The sequence below is a fragment of the Camelina sativa genome, chromosome 11 (assembly GCF_030686135.1).
Source record: "Camelina sativa cultivar CO46 ecotype springtype chromosome 11, ASM3068613v1".
NCBI lineage: Eukaryota > Viridiplantae > Streptophyta > Magnoliopsida > Brassicales > Brassicaceae > Camelina > Camelina sativa.
In genome coordinates, this window is record NC_141890.1 from 34,327,504 (window position 1) to 34,349,056 (window position 21,553).

At 37.2% G+C, this 21,553-nt stretch overlaps 3 protein-coding genes across 4 annotated transcripts; 2 read left to right on the forward strand and 1 right to left on the reverse strand.

Annotated features, from left to right (window-relative positions):
* The first annotated feature begins 2,934 nt into the window (after positions 1-2,934).
* Positions 2,935-4,484, forward strand: LOC104724921 (uncharacterized protein PHLOEM PROTEIN 2-LIKE A4-like). Its single transcript, XM_010443492.2, has 3 exons — positions 2,935-3,105; positions 3,208-3,335; positions 3,825-4,484. The coding sequence occupies exons 1-3, from the start codon at positions 2,968-2,970 to the stop codon at positions 4,207-4,209; spliced, it is 651 nt and encodes a 216-aa protein (XP_010441794.1). The 5' UTR covers positions 2,935-2,967; the 3' UTR covers positions 4,210-4,484.
* Positions 4,485-12,814: 8,330 nt separating this feature from the next.
* Positions 12,815-16,277, forward strand: LOC104724923 (uncharacterized). The gene is made up of 2 exons (XM_010443494.3): positions 12,815-15,528; positions 15,750-16,277. Exons 1-2 carry the CDS (start codon positions 12,855-12,857, stop codon positions 16,109-16,111), a joined length of 3,036 nt encoding a protein of 1,011 aa, XP_010441796.1. The 5' UTR covers positions 12,815-12,854; the 3' UTR covers positions 16,112-16,277.
* Positions 16,278-16,558: 281 nt separating this feature from the next.
* Positions 16,559-21,542, reverse strand: LOC104724922 (disease resistance protein RPS4B). 2 transcript variants are annotated; one of them, XR_015571233.1, is made up of 6 exons: positions 20,895-21,542; positions 19,606-20,791; positions 19,172-19,486; positions 18,261-19,073; positions 17,000-18,162; positions 16,559-16,860 (listed from the first exon to the last, which is right to left on the reverse strand). XR_015571233.1 is itself a non-coding variant. In XM_087472057.1 (5 exons), exons 1-5 carry the CDS (start codon positions 21,362-21,364, stop codon positions 17,443-17,445), a joined length of 3,504 nt encoding a protein of 1,167 aa, XP_087328183.1. In that variant the 5' UTR covers positions 21,365-21,504; the 3' UTR covers positions 16,879-17,442. The 2 variants fall into 2 exon arrangements, 1 of the variants encoding a protein (XP_087328183.1); XM_087472057.1 differs by lacking the exon at positions 16,559-16,860 and having other exon boundaries at positions 16,879-18,162; positions 20,895-21,504.
* Positions 21,543-21,553: the final 11 nt, after the last annotated feature.

Sequence of the window (21,553 nt, forward strand, 5' to 3'; positions counted from 1 at the left end):
TCTGCCATCCAAATCCAAATCTATTTTCCCGGATATCCGGTTAACGGTTAACCGTTAAAATTCTCAGTTATCCATCGGATACCCGAAACACAAGAAGTGGAGTGTTTTTTTTTCTTTTCACTGAATGTGGGATAAATGACAAAGGAAGGGAGAGTGGAAAAGTCCCACATCAACAGAAGCAAAAAATTATCCTCTCAACTATGTGCTATATATGTGTCTCTTCCTCATGCCAATTTATAAATATAGTATAATAATAATATAACAATAATATTTATATAGTATAGTGGCGGATCGAGATATCCGGTCCAATTATTTCTAGTATCTGAATCTGGATTCGTATCCGGCCGGATATAGAAGTATAATATCCAAATCCGGATCCGTTTAGCGGATATCCGGTTTTTTGGATCGGATACTGGATTCAGATCCGGATATCCGACGGATCCGGTTATTTGGTCTCAGGCCTAACTTATACCATAGTTCTAACACCAGCATTCCAATTCTAGCAACCTAGTAGAAACCAAAGCATAACAACTAAGTCCCTAGAACATCCTCCTCTTCGTTTCCATGATTCCACTCACACTTTGCCTCTACCTGCACTATAAACACAATGAGATGCGTGAGTATTACCAAAAATACCCAGTGAGGCGATCCTCCCATCTAAGAGCTATACACACAAGCATATCAAGAGTACAACTACAAATAAAATATAACAAATCAACCATTAAACAGAAAAACCAATAACACTTTTACCATACCTACACATCACCACACAAAACAAGTCATACAACCCAATTGCTAAGATAAGCTCATGGTCACACACTCACCTTAACAAGTGATTCATGAAAATAACTAAAACCAAAAGAGATGCTCTCCAATATCCAAGAACAACCTTACAAGTGAAACCACAAAATCAAAACGAATCGTTATCCAATCCCTCCAGTGAAAAGTAAGGTCTATACGTTCAAAAGCTTCCCACAAATTTTCAGCACGATCGAATCTCAGATGAAACCGCAATCGATCCCAAAACACTCGCTCTCATTCTGCGACTGAGAAGAAACTCCCCACGAAACTGCCAGATATCTCCTAGAATACTAACTCAAATTCACTTCTGTAAAAAGCAGAGTATACGAAAATCTCTTAGCTACAACCCTACCAAAAATCAATACCTTTCAAAACGATTTGAGCAGTCGGATCCTCTTTCTCCCAAACTTTAACAGTTTTGTTTCTCTCCTTGCTCTAAAGAAAAAGCTTGATCTCTTTCTCTTCCTCCTTTATACCAAAAAAACAAGGGTTCTCACACTTTCTCTCCCTCTCTCTGATAACAATATCGACACCAGCAAAAAAAAAAGAGGAGGCATGACTTTACGAGAGAGATTAAGGATTTTTGGTTTAATATGATTTAAACCAGGATTTATTTAAACCAAAAATCAATTGAAATCCACTCCTTTGGTTTACTAAACACATCCCAAACTATATTCCCAGAACACGGATGTTACATAATATATCCTGAAAATCATTTTATAGTCTAATATGTGTTATATGTGAGCCAATAGAAGGTGGAAATAAGTAGATGTCAAAAGGAGTGCATCATCAATAATGACGAAAGAATTATAGTTAAAAGTGTTTGAAAATAAATTAGTAAAACTTGAAAAGATAATAATACACAATTACAAATGGCAAAATTAAAATCTCTGACATCTCATTAATCGTGTGAAACGAATGAGTTTGTAGAAAAATAAATGACACACATTATTAAATAGATTATTAGATTCCAAGTCGGGTTTAACCGTTTGGCCATATAATCATGGAAAGTGGGATAAGATAAACATGTTCATGAATTGGTCGTTTATGGTACGTTGCAATTACTTCGATGGGTAAAGCATGTTCGGTAAAGATGTTATAACGATATGATATTATATTACACTAAGCAATATTCATGAGATTCGGTATATTCAAGTTTATATGGAATAATGTTATGTTAGATCAACATCTAATCATAAAAAATATATATACAATTAGATCAACAATCAATCAACATTAAAACCTTAAAAAAATATTTTAATGAAATATGAATAAGAAATAAACTTTCTTACTTATAAAAGATCTTGAAGTAGTCATCAATGTTAATTATTTTTCCTAATATTACCACATGACGTATATCTATAAAGATTTATCGTTAAAATTTTGAATGATTATATTCAAGCTCAAGAATTTATATTAATAGATTAAAAAAATTAAAATCTCGCGCTTACACGGATACCAATTCTAGTTACTATATATTTATATATATCCGTGAAGCCACAATTAATGAAAGAAGGCTTTGAAGTTATGAACTTTGGTAACAAAATTATTTAGGCCACCACATTATCGAATAAAACAACTTTTCGTCAAGGAATCAAATGACATAATATATGGAGAAATTATGATCATATCTCTGTATGGTGGGACTGGGAAAATGCTTGTATTAACTTAAGACTATAACCCTGGTTGGATATAGGCTGTTACTAAAGCTTCCTTAGAAAGTAAGGTTTTACTTAGATAGTTGGATTGGATCCTTTCATGTATTTTGGCTAAAGAATATGGGGTTTTCTGATTTTATCTCTAATAGGCATTACTATAAGATACTGTTAACTAAAAATACAGTAATGTATTACTACTATATATAAAAGGTCATCAAGTATATTCATTCGACAAAATTGACTTGACCTTTCTGTCTTCTAGCTAATTCTAAATTCAAAATCTATATTAGTTGATCATCATTCGGCAGTTAGGTGATAAAGCTCCAAAAACGACCACACTTAATTTTCTTTTTATAATTATTTTTAATAATTTTTATGTGGCTAGCCAAAGAAGAAAATAAAATCATATTATATAACTTCAGATCACCACTGAAGTTTCTATATAAACAACCTTCCAAAATACCATTTTGCAACAGTCAATAGAGAAAACGTTTACCAGAAGACCACAATGAAGAAGATGCTTTCTGTTCAGATGGCCACGACATGTCTAATTATCGCTGTGGTCATCTTTGACATTATGAAACGCGATTCCACAGTTGCAGTGGCCGCCGAATTATTCTCACTTGCAGTGGCCATGGCTTTTATGGTTAGAATCTAACTTTTACATTCTCGCATTTTCTATATTTTCTCTACATGCTTGTTAATATCGTTATATGAACTCAACGAGAGATTATATTCATTTGGACAGATAAAGTTTTGGGTTCTTAAGAAACAAAACGACAAGGTCTTCATGATCAATGCAAGGGATCTCTCTATCACATGGTCCGATAACCCTGAATATTGGTCTTGGATCCCTCTCCGAAACGAGAAACCCAAGTAAGAGCTCTAAAACTTTCATTAATTTACATTTTTTCATACAAAAATTTTATATATTTTAGCGAGAAATTTTGTCAAGATTTATGAATATGAAACTCATAAATCAGTTAGCAACTGAATGACTTGTTAATGTTTTCTAAATATTGTTTTATATATATGCTCTCTTTTATTTCATACGTGATAGATCCTAGTCATGAGAGTTATTTTTTATATGTGCAACTCATAACTCAGTGCAAGTGATGCATATGAACAAAGCATTGATCTAAAGTTTATGATTATGCACATTGGATTATATGTCTTATTTTGTTTATTTAATAGTAAATTTTAACCATAGATGAAGAACATTGGTGCACATAAAAACTAATTTTATTAATGATATGTTATTTTCCAATTATATTTTTGATATGTCCATAATATATATTATATAGACCATTCTTCTAATATATAAACGGGTATTTTTATTTTTTTTTATTTTTTTATTTTTTGCAGCGAGGAAGTCGTTGAAGCCGCGCTGTTGGATCAAGTTTGCTGGTTAGACGTGTCAGGAAAGTTCGACACAAAAGACCTGTCTCTAGGAATAACGTACGAGGTGATATTCGTGGTTAAGCTAGAAGATGAAGCTTATGGATGGGACTGGGCCCCGGTTAAGCTGAAGTTGGTCGTGCCTAGTGGTAGCGAGATACCTCAAGAGCAGAGTGTGAGCTTTGTGGAACACATTGGGAAGCAATGGTTAGATATTTCGGCCGGTGAGTTCATTATGTCTAAGGAGAGCGTAGGAGAGATCAGCTTCTCACTGTATGAACACGAAGCCAATATGTGGAGGTCAGGGCTTATGGTCAAAGGCGTTGTAATTCGTTTTAAACACCAACTTTAATGCATTTTGTATGCATTAATTTGATTGCTTGCTGGTTATATGGAACGTGAGTATTTTTACAGGTTTATATTGTTTATCAATACTGTATTGATCAATATTTTTTACATTTTTTTTTACTTTTACCATTTCGAATATCCATTATTTTTTTTTTACTTTTACATATTTATGTCTTCACTTTTGTGAAAAGTGATTCTGCTATATCTGTAGTATGGACATATCAAAAATAGAAATGAAAAATAAAATGTCATTAATAAAATTTGTGTTTTTGTGCACCAGTTTCTTCGTTCTACAGTTAAAAATTTACAATGACATAAACACGATCGAACATATAATCCAATGTGCGCAAACAGAACTATTATTGTATAGCTAGCCTATATATACAGAGGGGAAAGGATTGTATTAGTCATGCATTCTTTGTTGGATAATGAGTGACATATGTGTCGCTTAGGAAGATAGAGTTGATGAATTGTTGATGTGCCGGTGGCTCTATTCTTTGTAACAGTGCATCGGTGTTAGAATTGCGGAAATAGAATTGAGCAAAGAGAGTAGTGAAAGAATAGGTTTCTTAGATTAGTAAAAATCAGTTGTGGGTTACAAGACATATATAGCTACTACTGCACCATATAGCCGTTACATGGGCATTAAGAATGAAAAGCACCTAACATGGAATTGTTACAGAGCATCCTAACTGAAAGCGACTTGTGCCTTGTTTGACTCGCCTATCTCGCTCATCTAGACAACATGTGACTTATCTCTGTGACAGTCTGCAATTTCCATCTTCTGGATCCTTTTTTTCCAATATGTCTTGATATTCATAGGGCCTCTGTTTTCACCATTCTCCCATACGGTCCATAGCCCATTAGTGACTTGTACGGACAGTCGTACGGACAATCGTACGGATACTCGATTACTTGTTACTGATCTCATATCCTTGATCAATACTCCCCCTCAAGTTTAGTCGAGGTAATGGCTAAACTTGGAGCTCTGTGATATACCACCTCGTTAAAAACCTCGATATAGAAAACCTAGTTGGACAAAACTATATCAAGGGAAAAAGAGTGTGATCATCACGGACAAAGAGGATTTGTGATCAGGGACGAATAAGGTCCACAAGTCCAAGTTTGCCATAGATATGTGAGCAAACCTTGTGACTTGCAGCCTTAGTAAAGATATTGGCTAATTGATCTTCACTTGGAGTGTAGCAGGGAAGAGTGACTCCTTCCTCAATCTTCTCTCGAACTTTGTGGCAGTCTAACTCGATGTGTTTGGTTCTCTCATGAAACACAGAGTTGGTTGCGATGTGGATAGCTGCTTGATTGTCACAATGCATAGTAATAGGAGTGGAAGTCTTGATGCCTAAATCTTCGAGTAGTGCCTTTAGCCATGTGAGCTCGGTTTTAAGCTTCCTCATTGCTCGATATTCTGATTATGCACTTGACATCGAGACCACCTTTTGCTTCTTTGTCTTCCACGTGACTAGATTACCTCCTATGAAAGTGTAGTAGCCTGTTATAGATCTTCTATTCGTCTTATCACCACCCCAATCAGCATCGCAAAAGCTCACAAGTTCGGTTTTGGCGTTCTTTCCCATCCAAATACCTTGTCCAGGGCTTCCTTTAAGATAGTGAAGGATTCTCTCCAAAATACTCCAATGATACGTTGTAGGAGCTTTCATATATTGACTCACCTGGTTCACAGCATAGCAAAGATCAGGCCTAGTCAGAGTCAAATATATTAGCTTACCTACAAGTCGCCGGTAGTGAGAGAGATCTTCATATGGTGGATCTTTCCTCTGCCCCTTTCGCTCAACTTGGTATCCATCAGGAAGTGGTGTGTCTACTGGCTTAGCTCCTAGCTTTCCTGTCTCACATAACAAGTCAAGAGTTTATTTTTTTGTGATAGGAATAGGCCCTCCGGAGAGCGACATACTTCAATCCCAAGAAAATATTTAAGTTCTCCAAGATCTTTTATATCGAAAACGGACTTAAGATGATTCTTAACCTCTTTAATACCTTCTTTGTTGTCTCCAGAGATGATTAAATCATCAACATAAATGAGAACAACAACAATACCTTCGACGCTTTGAAGAGTAAAAAGGGTATTATCCATGTGAGACTTCTTAAATCCATGATTTAGGAGTGTAGTGCTTAGCTTGTGGTACCAAGCTCTTGGGGATTGTTTTAGACCATATATAGCTTTTCTTAGGCGTAGCACCTTTCCAGGAGCAATAGTGTCTTCAAAACCTGGTGGAGCTTCTTCTAGTTCTCCTTGTAAGAAGGCGTTTTTGACATCCATCTGCCATAACTCCCAAGATAGGTTAGTAGCAAGAGATAACACAACTCTTACCGTATGGATTTTGGCTAATGGTGCAAATGTGTCCTTGTAGTCTTCCCCATATGTTTGTGTGAAGCCATGTGCCACCAGTCGAGCCTTATATCTTTCAATGTCTCCATTGCTCAGATATTTGATTGTGAAAACCCATTTAGAGCTTACCGTCCTTTTTCCCGGTGGAAGATCAGCTTCATCCCATGTATGGTTGCGTTTCATGGCTCCCACTTCATCGTCCACCGCATTTAACCATTCTTTGCTTTCTTTAGCTTCCTCATATGTGTTTGGGATGTTATGTTCCTCGATTTTGTTAAGAAATGCTTGATGGTCAGCTGGTAGTCGTGCAAGTGAACATACTGCTTGGATCGGATGAGCAACGGCTTGATTTTTATAGTAAAAATATTTTATCTCTCCAAGTAGACAGAGGAGGTCTCGTACGAGCACTACGCCTTTATGGTTGGTGAGTTGTCTCCACCTCTTCTACTTCTCCTGGTGGATTTGTATTCTCCCCCTTGGACTCACTGACCGTTAAGTCGAGCAGAGCTGCAGTGGATTCTTTGGAGGCTCCGGATTCTCAGTCGAGGTTTCCTCTAAGTTTTCAGAAGCCGTGTCTCCTTGTATCGGCAATGATGTTTCAATTCTTGATGGAGCACCAAGATGATCAAGAAGGAACTTGAGACTAGCCGATCTATCAGTTGGTGTTGCCAAGTTTTCCAAGTCGCTCTAGTCCCTCTTATCAAAGTAACCTTGGCTTTCCAGAAATTTGACATCGCGTGATACAAATGTACGGCTGTTGGTGGGATCAAAGCATTTGTATCCCTTTTGTGTGGTTGAGTAGCCGAGGAACATGCACTTGGTGCTCTTGGCATCCTACTTGTTTTGAAGCTCTCCTGGTATGAACACAAAACACACACAACCAAATACTTTAAGGTGATCAATGGATGGTTTTATCATGTTCAGTACCTCAAACGGTGACACATCGCGTAACACTTTTGTTGGGATTCTGTTGATGAGGTAGCACGCTGTCATCACTGCATCTCCCCAGTATCGTTTAGGAACATTAGCGTGAAACATCATTGAGCGTGCAACCTCCATCAAGTGCTTGTTCTTCCTCTCTGCAACTCCATTTTGTTGCGGAGTGTACGGACAACTTGTTTGGTGCATGATGTCGTGTTTGGATAGATGTTCTTTGAATCGAGTACTTGTATATTTGCCCCCGTTATCTGTTCTAAACACTTTGATCTTAGCATTAAATTTGGATTTCTCATCAATAAAAGTCACAAAGTACTTGTTATTGTCCCTAGATATGCATGGTGATGTCCACACATCTGAATGAACTAGATCAAAGTATTTTTCATAGATAGTAGTAGACTTAGGAAAAACAGTTTTACAATGTTTACCAAGAATACAAGCTTCATATCTAGAGTGATCAAACAAAACATTAGGGATCATCAACTCAAGTGCTCGAGAGTGAGGATGGCCTAATCTAGCATGCCCAATGTTCTAAAACGCGTTATATGCTTGCTACGCGGTGGACAAATGCCTAGCGCCTAGCCGTATATGCGGGTGCCTAAGCGGAATCTAGGCGGATTATATATTTTAGATATATGAATATATATTTATATAAAAATAATATTTACATATATATATAGGATGAAAACTTATACACTTTAATTTTAGAAAAACATAAAACAAAAATATGGTATCAAATATTATATTCAATAAACTCTTATCTATCAAAATAGTTTAAAATCTATAATAATTCTCACATTTTAAACCAAAAAAATAACATAATCCATTCAAAAACTTGTAAAATTGACAAAATATAAGTTTATACTTACTTTGGAACCAAATTAAATATCATAAGTTTAGACTTTAGAGACTAATTATAATATTTATTTGAAACAAAAATGTTATTCTAAACAATATTTAATTGCAGTATTTTTTTACCATTTTAGTCAACATGGCGCCTAGAATTCGTACAGGCATCCGCGTAGACCGCATAATATCCGCCTAAACGCTATTAGGCGTCCAAATTATTTAAAACCGCCTAAATTACCGCATAGCTAAAATTCGAGACGCTCGGTCACCGTATAGCGTATAACCGCCGCCTATGCACCCGCGTAAGCCGCATTTTAGAACACTGAGCATGCCACATAGCATTGAAGGAAACATTTAAACAACTAGCAAAGGTAGATTTAGAGGCACTTGGTGAGGTGTCATCAAGAATGTAAAGGTCATCTTTGGTACCACCTTCTCCAAGTAATTTTCCAGACTCAATATCCTGAAATTGAACATCATTAGGCCCAAATATAGCATAACAGTTTAGGTCAGTTGTTGCCCTTTTAACAGAGAGAAGATTGGAAGTAAACCTAGGCATGTAGAAAGCTTTTGATTCTTTATCAAATAACCTTAAACTACCAATTCCTTGAACTAGAATACTATCACCATTAGCTATTATAACATTACCTCTAGCCGGTTTTATATTGTCAAGTAGGTTCGAGTTACTAATCATATGGTGTGATGCACCAGAGTCAACAACAAGAGACCTATTCGAACTATGAGTGAAGAAGGTTTTACCGGAGTCTTTAATGGTAGCTAGAGATTTGAAGAAGGCTTTCAGGTCTGATTTCTTCACATAATCTCCTGACACCATTCCTTCTCCATCATTTGATGCACCGGCTTCACTCTGTTCGTCTTTGAATTTGGTTATGTTGGCTCTGGGCTCCTTGTTAGTCATACTTGGTCTTAGATGAGGATGCAGGAACCAACATTTATCTTTGGTGTGGTTCTTACGCTTGAAATGCTCACATCCTCCCTTTGATCTTCTCTCATCAGGTCGATATGTTCCTTTGTTTGCCATTGAAAGCTCACCTTTTCCAGTAAACAAACCGAGTGAGCCCTGTTCCTTCTGAATTTGTGAACAGACATCGTCGAGACTAGGTAGTTTGTCCTCCCTAAGGATGTGCTTAATGAGGTCATTAAAGGTCGGACTAAGAGTTAGAAGGAGAGCAAAGACCTTATCATGTTCCCTTCTCTCATTAAGAACCGCCAGATCCATGGTGTTTGGTCTGAGCATCTCGAATTCTGCCCACAGAGATCTAAACTTGCCAAAGTGCTTGTTGAACTCCATATCTTCTTGAGTTAGGTCATTGATAGCTTTCTTAACTTCAAAGACTCGATTAAGATTAAATATGTTTCCAAATACATTATTCAGTGTCTCCCATAATTCACTAGCCGTCTCATAGTATGAGTAAGCTTCGAGAATGGGGGCCTCAAGGGAGTTTTGGAGTATGGAGAGAACAGTCTGATATTCTTGAAACCATTTGGATTCTTCTTCGAGCTTAGCTTCCTCTTCGTCTTCTTTGGTAGTTTCTATACCATCTTCTTTGGTGGCTTTCTTTGGAGCTCTTGTTCCTTCAATATGGCTCCAAAGTCCGCGGCCACATTGTGCGGTTTTGGTGGTTCTTGACCACAAGAGATAGTTTCCTCCCTTAAGAACAGTTGGTAACACAAGTGGTTTCGAATTCTCCATGTTCAAGTAGTATGGATCTTTGGACAAAGTTTTTACCCGTAGAAGTTATCGTAAGAACATAGTAGAGTAGAACAGAGAATGAGAAGAATTATACTGAGTAAACAAGTAGAATAGATAGAATAGAGAAGTTGGATTGTCCAGAATCAACAAACCAGCTCTGATACCATGTTAGAATTGCGGAAATAGAATTGAGCAAAGAGAGTAGTGAAAGAATAGGTTCTTAGATTAGTAAAAATCAGTTGTGGGTTACAAGACATATATAGGTACTACTGCACCATATAGCCGGTACATGGGCATTAAGAATGAAAAGGACCTAACATGGACTTGTTACCGAGCATCCCAACTGAAAGCGACTTGTGCCTTGTTTGACTCGCCTATCTCGCTCATCTAGACAACATGTGACTTTTCTCTATGACAGTCTGCAATTCCCATCTTCTGGATCCTTCTTTTTCAATGTGTCTTGATATTTATAGGGCCTCTGTTTTCACCATTCTCCCATACGGTCAATAGCCCATTAGTAACTTGTACGGACAGTCGTATGGACAATCGTAAGGATACTCAGATCACTTGTTACTGATCTCATATCCTTGATCAATAATCGGAAGTTAAGAAATGGAGTGTATACCGTTTCTTTCTTATCAATATATATACTCAAACTAATAAAATCGAAATCTCCAAAAATTATGTTGACGTGCTAATTTTCTGTAAGGTGACTACTTAAGGGAAATGTTTTTACAAAGTCACATAGTAAAGTGACTTCAGTTACAGAAAAGTTTTTACAAAGTCAACATAGTAAACAAATTTATATGTAATTAAGGTCCATTTTAAAAAAATTGAACAGGGACTGTAATTATATTTGATATTTTTACACCGGCTCTGTCCCTTGTCTCTATCATCTGCTTCTCAACCTCGTTCCTTCTCTTCCATCATTAATATGTCTATCGAATATAATGCTCCAACTCAATAGTTTTCATTGGTCTGATGGTCTTGGCGTTTATTTTCAAGATCTTCCCGTTTTGATATGGTTATTTTAGCTTTGTGGACTCTTTTTGGGTTTGGGAGATGAACTTCACAGTGATAAATCAAGTGGTAGTGGTCGTCTTATACGTTTCCAAGTGAGAAGGAATTGTCCTGTTACTGATACTGTTAGTCTAATTCAGAGAGAAAACTCTGTTCTCAAAAAAATTAAGTCTGCATGCGGTACTCATTAGACATCAAGGTCTTTTAAATACGAGAATGTAAACAACGATCTATGATCCTACTAACAAAGTAACAAAGTAACAAAGAAACATAGGCTTCCGAATGGCAACCATCTTGTACGCACAGCTCGAATTGTAACAATATGTATAGATATATTATTATATAATATGTATATTTTTTTTCTTTCTCATTGTGACTTTTGTATAACGCATGTCTCCCGGTCCCACAGTTATGTTATTTTGCACGTTACCAAATAACTGTGGAAACTAGGGGAAGAGTAAGTAAAGTCTATTTCTTTTATTTTATTTTTCTCTCATCACTAAACCGAATTCTGGTGGTCCAGTCTTTGTGTATTTGAAACCGGCTTTTTCACTAGAACCGGTAGAAACCCATCACACCGGCTTTTTGACTAAACTGATCAGCTCGACGCAGGGTTTACATACAAAATCCCACACCAACAATGAAAACACGTGTAGTTCTTGTGAACCTCGGACCGTCTACCAAAAATTAACAGCATCTGAAAAAGTCATACTTCGTCTAAATCTTACATTGCAAAAGGAGAACAAGTCAAAAAAGAGAATAAGTCAAAGGGTGTTTTTTTCTTCTTTTTTGTTTTTTTTTTCTCTTATCAAAAGGGAAAAACCCTATGACTCATTCTTCTCTTTGCACGGAAAAAACGAGTGGCTATATTGATCGATCAATATATCAGAGGAGGTTTTGAGGTTCATAAGTTAATATTAATTAATAATGTCTACACAGCTTGGGATGTGGATAGCAAATTATAAGTATGAATTTAAAATGTTTTTGTTTAAGTTTTAATCAGGACGTACGTTCGGCACATAAATAAACAAAAAAGAACACAAATTGGGGGAAAAAAATAGGGGGGCTAAATAACAAAACATATATTTATAATCAACAATTATTACATATAAATGATAAATGATAGTTTAAAAGAAAATAGAATAATATAAGATTAAAAATTTTCATCTAGCACTTCAGTAAATTACTTCATATAGTTTTTGAATAATAATTTAATTGATCTTTTCAGAAAATTTAAATCAAACGTTACGTATCAAAATTTGTGTCTGGTTCTATTTATCAAAAAAATGTCTCGCTACAGTTGCACTGCAATTTCCTCTTCGTTTTTTTTGTTGAATAGTGTACTACGTAGTAAGTAAAACATACGTTTTGTGCATCACTTCGTTCAACAGGGGTGAAAAAATATTGATAGATTAAAAAATAATATATATATATATATATTGACTTATTCAACAAAAATATATATATATATATATATATTGATATATATATATATATATATATAATGTCAATAATGTATAAAAAATGTGTCACACGTTTGAGTTAAGGTATGAAAACATGAAAGAAAATAGTGTCAATAATGTAGGCCACATAATATAGTCAAGCAAGCTTATGGTCTTTTGTATTTGATTTAAGACGTCAGGTCGACGTATACGTACGTAACTCCAATTTAAACTTGTTCCAACCAAACACGTACTCCGATAAATCACTATAAATCGTCAAACCTCTCTTAGATCTTTTCACATATGCAAAACAGAGAGAAATGGGGTTGAGTGTTCATCATCCTCTATGCAATTTCACTCGTCAGTCTTTTCTTCTATATGTGCTTTTAATTTCAACATTTACCGTTGTTGCTTCAGCTTCTCTTTCTCTAAATACGGACAAAGAAGCTTTGATCTCGTTTAGGTCTCACATAAGCCAAAACCCACAAACCCTTTCTTTCTCTTGGGACCAAAACACATCTCCTTGTAATTGGACTGGCGTGTCTTGCAACACACGAAACAGAAGAGTGGCTTCCATCAACCTCTCTAGTCACGGTGTCACCGGTTCCATAAACCCAAGTATTGGTAATCTCTCTTTTCTCACATCTCTTCAACTTCAAAATAACCAACTTCAAGGTACAATTCCAAAAGAGATCACAAATCTTTTCCGTCTAAAGGTTCTTAATCTAAGCTCCAACAGCTTAGAAGGATCCTTACCTTCCAACTTAAGCAAGTTAGTCAATCTCCGCATCCTCGATCTAACCTCAAACACGATCACTGGTCTTGTTCCAAACCAACTTGGTGATCTCAAAAACCTCAATATCTTAAACTTGGGCAAAAATCTTTTCTACGGACCAATTCCTCCATCTCTTTCAAACATTTCATCACTCACTGTTTTAAGCCTGGGTACAAACTCTCTTAGTGGTCCAATACCTTACGAATTAGGTCGTCTTCAAAAGCTACAAGTCCTTGATCTCACCATAAACAACCTCACTGGAACAGTTCCTCCTTCTATTTACAACATAACTTCTCTTGTCTCTTTGGTTCTTGCTGCAAACAACTTATATGGTCAATTTCCAAGCAACATAGGAGAGACACTTCCTAATCTCTTGGTTTTCAACATATGTTTCAACAAGTTCACCGGCGAGATTCCAGATTCTCTATATAACCTCACAAACATTAAGGTAATCCGTGCTGCACATAACCTTCTAGAAGGGACCGTACCATCAAGACTAGGCAAACTCCCATTTCTAGAAATGTACAATGTTGGATTCAACAAGTTAGTTTGGGATAAAGACCAAGATCTCGATCATTTCATCAAATCTTTGAGTAATAGCTCGAAACTTAACTTCCTTGCATTTGATGGAAATCTCTTGGAAGGTGTTATTCCCAATTCTATCGGCAATCTTTCGAAGAATCTTTCGAAACTTTTCATGGGAGGAAACCGCTTCACTGGTAAAATTCCTGAATCTATTGGCCATCTCACAGGCTTGACACTCCTTAACATGAGTGACAATTCACTCACTGGTGAAATCCCTCAAGAGATTGGGAATTTGAAAAGGTTACAAGTGCTAGAACTCGCAAGAAATCAACTTGGTGGAAGAATCCCAAATTCTTTGGGTGATCTTGGCGCCTTAAATGAGATTAATCTATCTCATAACAGGCTCGAAAGTATGATCCCGCCATCATTTGAAAACTTCGAGAATGTTCTATCCATGGACTTATCCAACAACATACTAAATGGAAGCATACCAAATGGAGTTCTCAACCTTCATAGCCTGAGTGCAATCTTGAATCTATCTAACAACCTATTATCTGGTCCTATTCCTCAAGATATAAGTCGCCTCGAAAACCTCGTAAGCCTAGATCTCTCTGATAACCAGTTATCAAGCAACGTTCCTTCTTCTATCAAAGGTTGTCAGAGCTTGGAGAAGCTAAACATGGCTAGGAATCATCTGTCTGGACCAATTCCGGAAACATTAGCAGAACTGAAAGGTTTAGAGCTTCTAGATCTATCTTCAAACCAGTTTTCTGGTTTTATTCCCCTGAAACTTCAAGATTTACAAGCTCTAAAGTCTTTGAATCTTTCATTCAACAATCTTGAAGGATGGATCCCAAGTAATGGGATTTTTAAGTATAAGAGTAACGTTTCTTTGGAGGGAAATCTGAAGCTATGCACTCCCACCACTTGTCGAAAAACTCGGATGCGCAAAAAGCTTTTGAATGTGACCATTGTTATATGTGTGGTAGGTTTAATTGCGATAGGCGTGGTATCTTTCTTGCTTTTGAGAAGAAAAGCAAAAAAGTCTATCACATCTGCATCATCAAGTACTTCACTTTCGAAGGAACCATTTATGAATGTCTCATATGATGAGCTGAGGAGAGCTACTGATAGTTTCAATTCTAGAAATCTTCTTGGCGTTGGAAGCTTTGGATCGGTATTCAAAGGGTTGATACGTGGAGTTGATGTCGCGGTAAAAGTCATTGATCTCAAAGCCCACGGATACTATAAAGGGTTTATAGCAGAGTGTGAGACTTTGAGGAGCGTAAGGCACAGGAATCTTGTGAAACTAATAACTTCTTGCTCAAGCATAGACTTTAAAAACAGTGAGTTTCTAGCTTTGGTGTATGAGTTTTTGAGCAATGGGAGCTTAGAAGAATGGATTAAAGGCAGGAAGGTAAACTCTGATGGGAGTGTTGGTTTAAGTCTTGAAGAAAGAGTGAATGTAGCCATTGACATTGCATCTGCGTTGGATTATTTGCACAATGATTGTGAGGTTCCTGTTGTTCATTGTGATCTGAAACCAAGCAATATCCTTCTAAACGAAGAGATGGTTGCAAAGGTTGGAGACTTCGGACTGGCTCGTGTGTTATTCAATGCATCTGATGATGGTCGCCATGCTTCTATAAGTTCCACACACGTCTTGAAAGGCTCCATTGGTTACGTTCCTCCAGGTCTGTGTACTCGGATATTAATTTTTATATTTTATTCAATTTAAAACAATAAATTCTTCTGTGGCATATGAATTACCTAGTAAATTTTATAACTAAATAAAAAAATTTGATGATCATGAATTCACGATGCTTGTATCTTCTTTGACAAATGTTTTCTTTGACAAGTGTGCCCTTAGCCGCTTTTATGAACTATATATATTCTGTGGTATACATGCATGCAGAGTATGGACTTGGAGAAAAGCCATCACGAGCAGGAGATGTGTATAGCTTTGGAGTGATGTTGTTAGAGCTTTTTAGTGGGAAAAGCCCAATGGACGAGAGCTTCCAAGGAGATCAAAGTTTGGTGAAATGGATAAGTCATGGGTTGCAAAATAATGCAATTGTGGAGGTGATTGACCCTAGACTTAAAGGACTCATGGACGATATTTATGGTGCACAACTTCATACAAAAATTGATTGCCTTAACAAAATTGTGGAAGTTGGTTTGGCTTGCACTGCGTATGCAGCTGGTGAACGGATGAACATGAGAGATGTGCTACGCATCTTGAAAGCGGCTAAGGGCACACTTGCCAAAGAAAACTAATGGAGATAATCTTGTTTTCGTTAGTGAAGATGACAGAAACAAAAAGAAAACCAAAATTAACTATTTCTAATCTATAGTAATTTACAGTGTTTTTTTAATAAATTGTTTGCAATTCTCTTTGCATGTAATATTCAGGAAAAATAAAGGTTTTCGGAATTTCAGTAAATGATTTTTTTTATGCTTAAATTTTTTTGCAGAATGGCCAAAAATTCTGGAGTTTTGTATATGAAAAATTTAGGATGATATATTTCAGCAATGATTTTATTTATTAAGGGACATGAATGTTTGTAAGTTCTTTAGTGGTCTTTGGATTATAGATTTTGGTTTTTGGATTTTACATTTTGCAACCATTCCAAGTCTAAGCAAATTTCTCTTCCTAACTTGAAAACTTTTTTTTTTTTTAATGTTGTTTTTTGGTTTTTGTAAGCACAGCTTGAGACGGTTAAGTTTGCTAGTTACTGGTTAGGCGTAAAAAGAAAATTCAACATGAAAGAAACAGCAGAGAAATACGAGAATCATAGAGAAAGTGTACGAAAATATGTAAGCTAACCTATAGAGTAATCATGTGAATATCGAAGTAGGGATTATAGGCTCTTGCTACCAAAGGCGCACCAGGTTTCAGCTTGACTAAAAATGCAGCATTTTTCTTGTAAAATTGTCTGCCCCATCATGTTCAAGTGTGCGTCTTCTGGGTTAATCATCATTAGCTTTTCCAAGAACATCAATGGACATTTCCTCTAAATTCAGAGCTAGGAAACAAAAAAAGATTGCAGTCAAGAACAGGTTCCTTTAGTAACAGCATAAACCCCTTAGAACCCTTATAATTAACACGTTGAGTTATTTTGTTACACATAGAAGATAAGCAAACAACAGAGGGATCAATCTTACCCGGTACAACAGCTTCAGGGCTGAAAGGTGACAGTTGAGCTTGACTTCAAGCATCCTTTAAAGTCTTATATAAAATATTACCTTTCTGCTTTGTAACTTGGCATGATGTCCCGTGAAATACTGAACTCATAAGGAAATAAAGTGATGGCAAAAGAGAAGGTAAACAGAAATCACTCTGCCAAGTCCTTTGGCTTGATGGTAAAAGAAGGGATTTTGGTTGAAGCAGATGCTTTAACTTCACACAGAGAGCAAAATGAACCCAACAGCTCCATATGGATTTGCTCTACCAATGATATTTGTATCTTTCTTCGATGATACACCTCCTAGAGACAACTCTCATGAACCACAATTTACCAATACACGAATCTGCTTAATTACTAGTTGGAGTGTTTGTAAGAATGTGGTTCACCTGAAACATATCATCCCACCTTGGAGATTTTTGCTTAACCACTCAGTTTATCTTCCATTCTTGGAGTTACACTTGAGACACATGTTTGAGTGAGAGTGGATATTATCATAATATCATCCCTTTTTGTTTTTCGCTTTTTCTTTGGCCGTCTATCGTCACATCTTCCTTTATTTATATTTCTTTCCTCCTCCATTATCCTGTATTCTAGTTCTTGAAAGCTCGCTTCAACAGGAACATCATACTTTTCCCAGTGAGAACTGTTCTTGTTATTATCATTTTCATACACCAAATTCAAACCACACTTCAACACCTTGAATATTCCTATCCCACTTGTATCACCTGTCACAGTAAACTCAAGGGAGGCTTCACTAAAAGTGCATTTATCAGAGTTCTCGTCTTCGAGACACCTTATTGTATGTGGGCAACTAATGTAGGCTATAAAAACATGATCTGACTCAATTTTGTCTTTCTTGTCTCCCTCTCTAGTCCAAATTCCCACTGGACATGTAAAGGGGACCCAAGACTTGCCTTCAACTTTTATTCTAAAGGTGCATGCCACCGAGAAGCAGCTGATTTGATCTTGGCTGTCAGGAAAGGAGACTACAGCACAGAGAGCTATTCCATAAAGCCTCTTGACATGCCAATGTGGGAGAAGTTTTTGTTGCAACAGAGATCCAACTGCTTCATGACCAAACCACGAAGGCACTTCACATCCAGGAAAGCAAGTGCTGAACAAAGCCTCTGAACTACGACCCTGAAAATGAAAATCATTATTGTGGAGTTTCCTGAAATATAAGAATCAGAGTGATACAGAGAGCGACATGGAGATAGAGTTAGAATATAGAGAAAGACCCCATTGTAGTGCCTACGAGCATCTGACAGCAACTGACATTTCCTTTGAGCATATGATGTGATTTCCTCCTTTGCAGCTTGCTCTAGGTTACCACAGTTGGTGAAATTGAAAGCGCAATGGTTCTGCACGGTTGACATGATCCGGACAAGTGGTTTTGCAACATTCTTCAGTGAGCTACAGCCATGTGCATCTAAGTGCTGGAGAGTTGGTGGCAACTCCGGAATAGATGTAAGCTTCGTACAATACTTCAAATCCAGCTGTGTTAAATGAGAAAGTTGATTTATACCAGCCGGAATGTAGATGATCTGATCATTTCTGCTTAAGCATAAATACTGCACTGAGGGTAACAGCGGCATCGTTTTTGTGGATGTCCCATCCAGGAGTAAAACTTTTAAAGGGCTCTTATTCATTTCTGGAAACTCATGGAGCTTTAAACAACCAGAGAGTACAAGTTTTTGAAGACATTTCAGGTCACCAACACAGGTCGGGATATTTTCCAGCATTCTGCAGTCCTTCATATTCAATAAGACAAGTCTTTTGAGGTTCACCACATTGTCAGGAAGTTGACTTATCGCTGTTCCGTCCAAGTATAAAGCCTCTAGATTTTCTGGAATAAACGGAAATTCCTTGAAGTTTGAGCAGTTGCTGAGGGTGAGAATTTTCAGAGATATCAAATTCACATCTCGAAGAGATACGAGACTTGTGCACCCTTCAAGGTTCAATCTTTGAAGATTTTGAGCCTTCGATAACTCTGACAAGCTGGTTAACTTGCTTGAGTGATTGAGATCCACCCACTTTAAGACTGGTGTATCCTGTGACAGCAAAACATTTATGTACCAGTCAGAAAAAACTACCTAGGTTAATTAATATAACGCAAAAAGGCTAAGAAACTGTTTGTCAAGAAACACACCTTAAGACCATCCCAAAGCCGTTCAATCTCACTGTATGGCAGCTTAAGGTCAACCAGATTAATTGGGTCGAAATCGTTTGGAAGTTCATCCAATGGGAATTTCAGCCAGTGGAGGCATCGGACCTCTTTCAATGGTAGCTTAAGCCCATCAGGGAGGTTTACCTTATTGTTGGTTTTACATTCGTGAGGACAATGAGAATTGTAGAACTTGAGATACCGGAGATTGTGCATATTTTTGAAGTGTTCACGGTCTAAGCTTGTTTCACCCTTCATTTCAGACAAATCTAGGAAAATACCTCTGACATCATCAGCTCCCTGGTAATAACAACAATAACGAGAACAATATCAGCAAAAAGAAAAACAGTGTAAGTTTGAGAACAATAAAAATCTATAGGAACTTCTAGTCTCACTAGGTGTTCAAAAAAAACACTCACCATTTTTTTTTGCTGTACATTGATTATGTCTTGATGAAGCCACAACCTCCGTTGTTTGCTACCACCTTGAGTGGATGGTTTAAGATCAAGTTCCCTAGAAAATGTATACAGCAGATCATGCATCTCCACACGGCCATCACAAGTATCAATCAGGAACTTATTTTTCAGGACTTTTATTGTTTCAGCAGATCCAGGGTCAGAAGAAAACAGTAAACTTTCTACATAATCCACATCCTGCGATCTGAAACAGGCCATGTCGAGAAATGCATCTTTCTGCGCCGAACTCAATTCATCATAGCTTACTTGCACGACCTCTCCAATATAAGTAGTGGGCCTTTGAGCGAGTATTTTCAGTTTTGTTTCCCAATGCTTCATATTTTTCTCATAAAGTTCTCTACCCAATATCTTCAGAGCTAGTGGATGGCCTCTGGCATAATGCACAAACTCATCAGAAAGCTTCATGAAATCCACCTTTGGAGGAATGGCTTGATCACAGTGAAAGGCATGATAGCGAAAAAGTTGTAAGCCGTCTATGTGGTTTAATTGCCTGACCACATAAGTGTCATGAACCAAACCCTTTAATAAAGACATATCGTTTGTTGCAATGACAATCCTGCTGCCATCTTTGATCCACTCATGTTTATTGTGAAGATCATATTTCCCAAGAAGAGCATATATTTGTTCCCTTCCACTAACATCATCAAGAACGACAAGAACCTTACGTTCGCGCAGCAGACCCTTATGAGTTTTGTATGGTTCTTCAATACTATCTATATGAGGATTATTCAACTCCGGTAGTAACTTTTCTAAAAGCAGTGTAGGCAAGCACTCTAACCTGAAGTTATTTGCCTTTTCACGGATTTGATCGACTAACGCGTGCCTAAAAAACTTGCCCTTCCACTTCTCAATGAGCTCTTTCAGAAGTGTGGTTTTACCAATCCCGGGCATCCCAACAACTCCAATGACACGAGTTCCCTTGTATTTAACAAGATCCAACTTATCTTCCAACTCCTTGAGGCGTTCTTTGATTCCAAAAGTCTTATCCTTTTCGCCTCCAAAAGTCTTATTCCGAGTGACGATATCTTCTGATGGCTCCACAGTGGCCTTTGGGCTTCCTTCCGACGAAACTTTCTTCAACGCTTTCTTAACCTCCTTGACGATTTGGTTGAGTATTTCACTCTCAGGACTGCAACACAAATGAGGAAAATAAGATCACCAATAAAGGTTCCTAAACTAATCTAACCATTGTAATCACTCAAGGGTCGAGCTTTAGGGGTTTAATCAGTTACCTCTTCTCGTGCACAGTGATGCCAATTAAGTCAGGAATCCATTTCAAAGCTTTTTTCCACTCTTTCTTCTGGGTGACATCACGTTCCTCAAGATCCCTAAATGCATCACCGAACTGTCCCCTAACGCCTCTCACAGTTGATGGATCCAACTTGTAGAAGACGGGAATAGCAACTAGTTTACCTTTCTCCACACAATCTTTAATCATCGCAAGCTCTCTCAAACACCATGTTGATTCAGTGTACTTACCGGAGAAGATAGCTAAAGCGATTCGAGACTCCTGTATCTTCGTTAATAGTGTTTCTAAAGGTTCGCCTTTGTCTGCGTAGTTGTCGATGAAGACTTTTATGTCATCGTTTTCTAAGGCTTCGACGAGGTGGCTGACGAATCCGAGGCGTAAATCCTCTCCACGGAAGTTGATGAAAACTTGATGTTGCGGTGGGAGATCGGAGGAGGAGGAGGACACCACCATGGTATTAAGAAGATAAAATCCAGACAAGAGCAGGTCAACAAACAAATGAAAGATGGATGATAGAACGATTGAGAGAGTGACTTTATTGGAAAGTGGTACGAACCCATTGAGTCTTTTTTTTATTATTATTATTTTTTTTTTTTTTTTAACAACTTTTTTTTTTTAATGTTTTGACTTTAGAATGGAGTG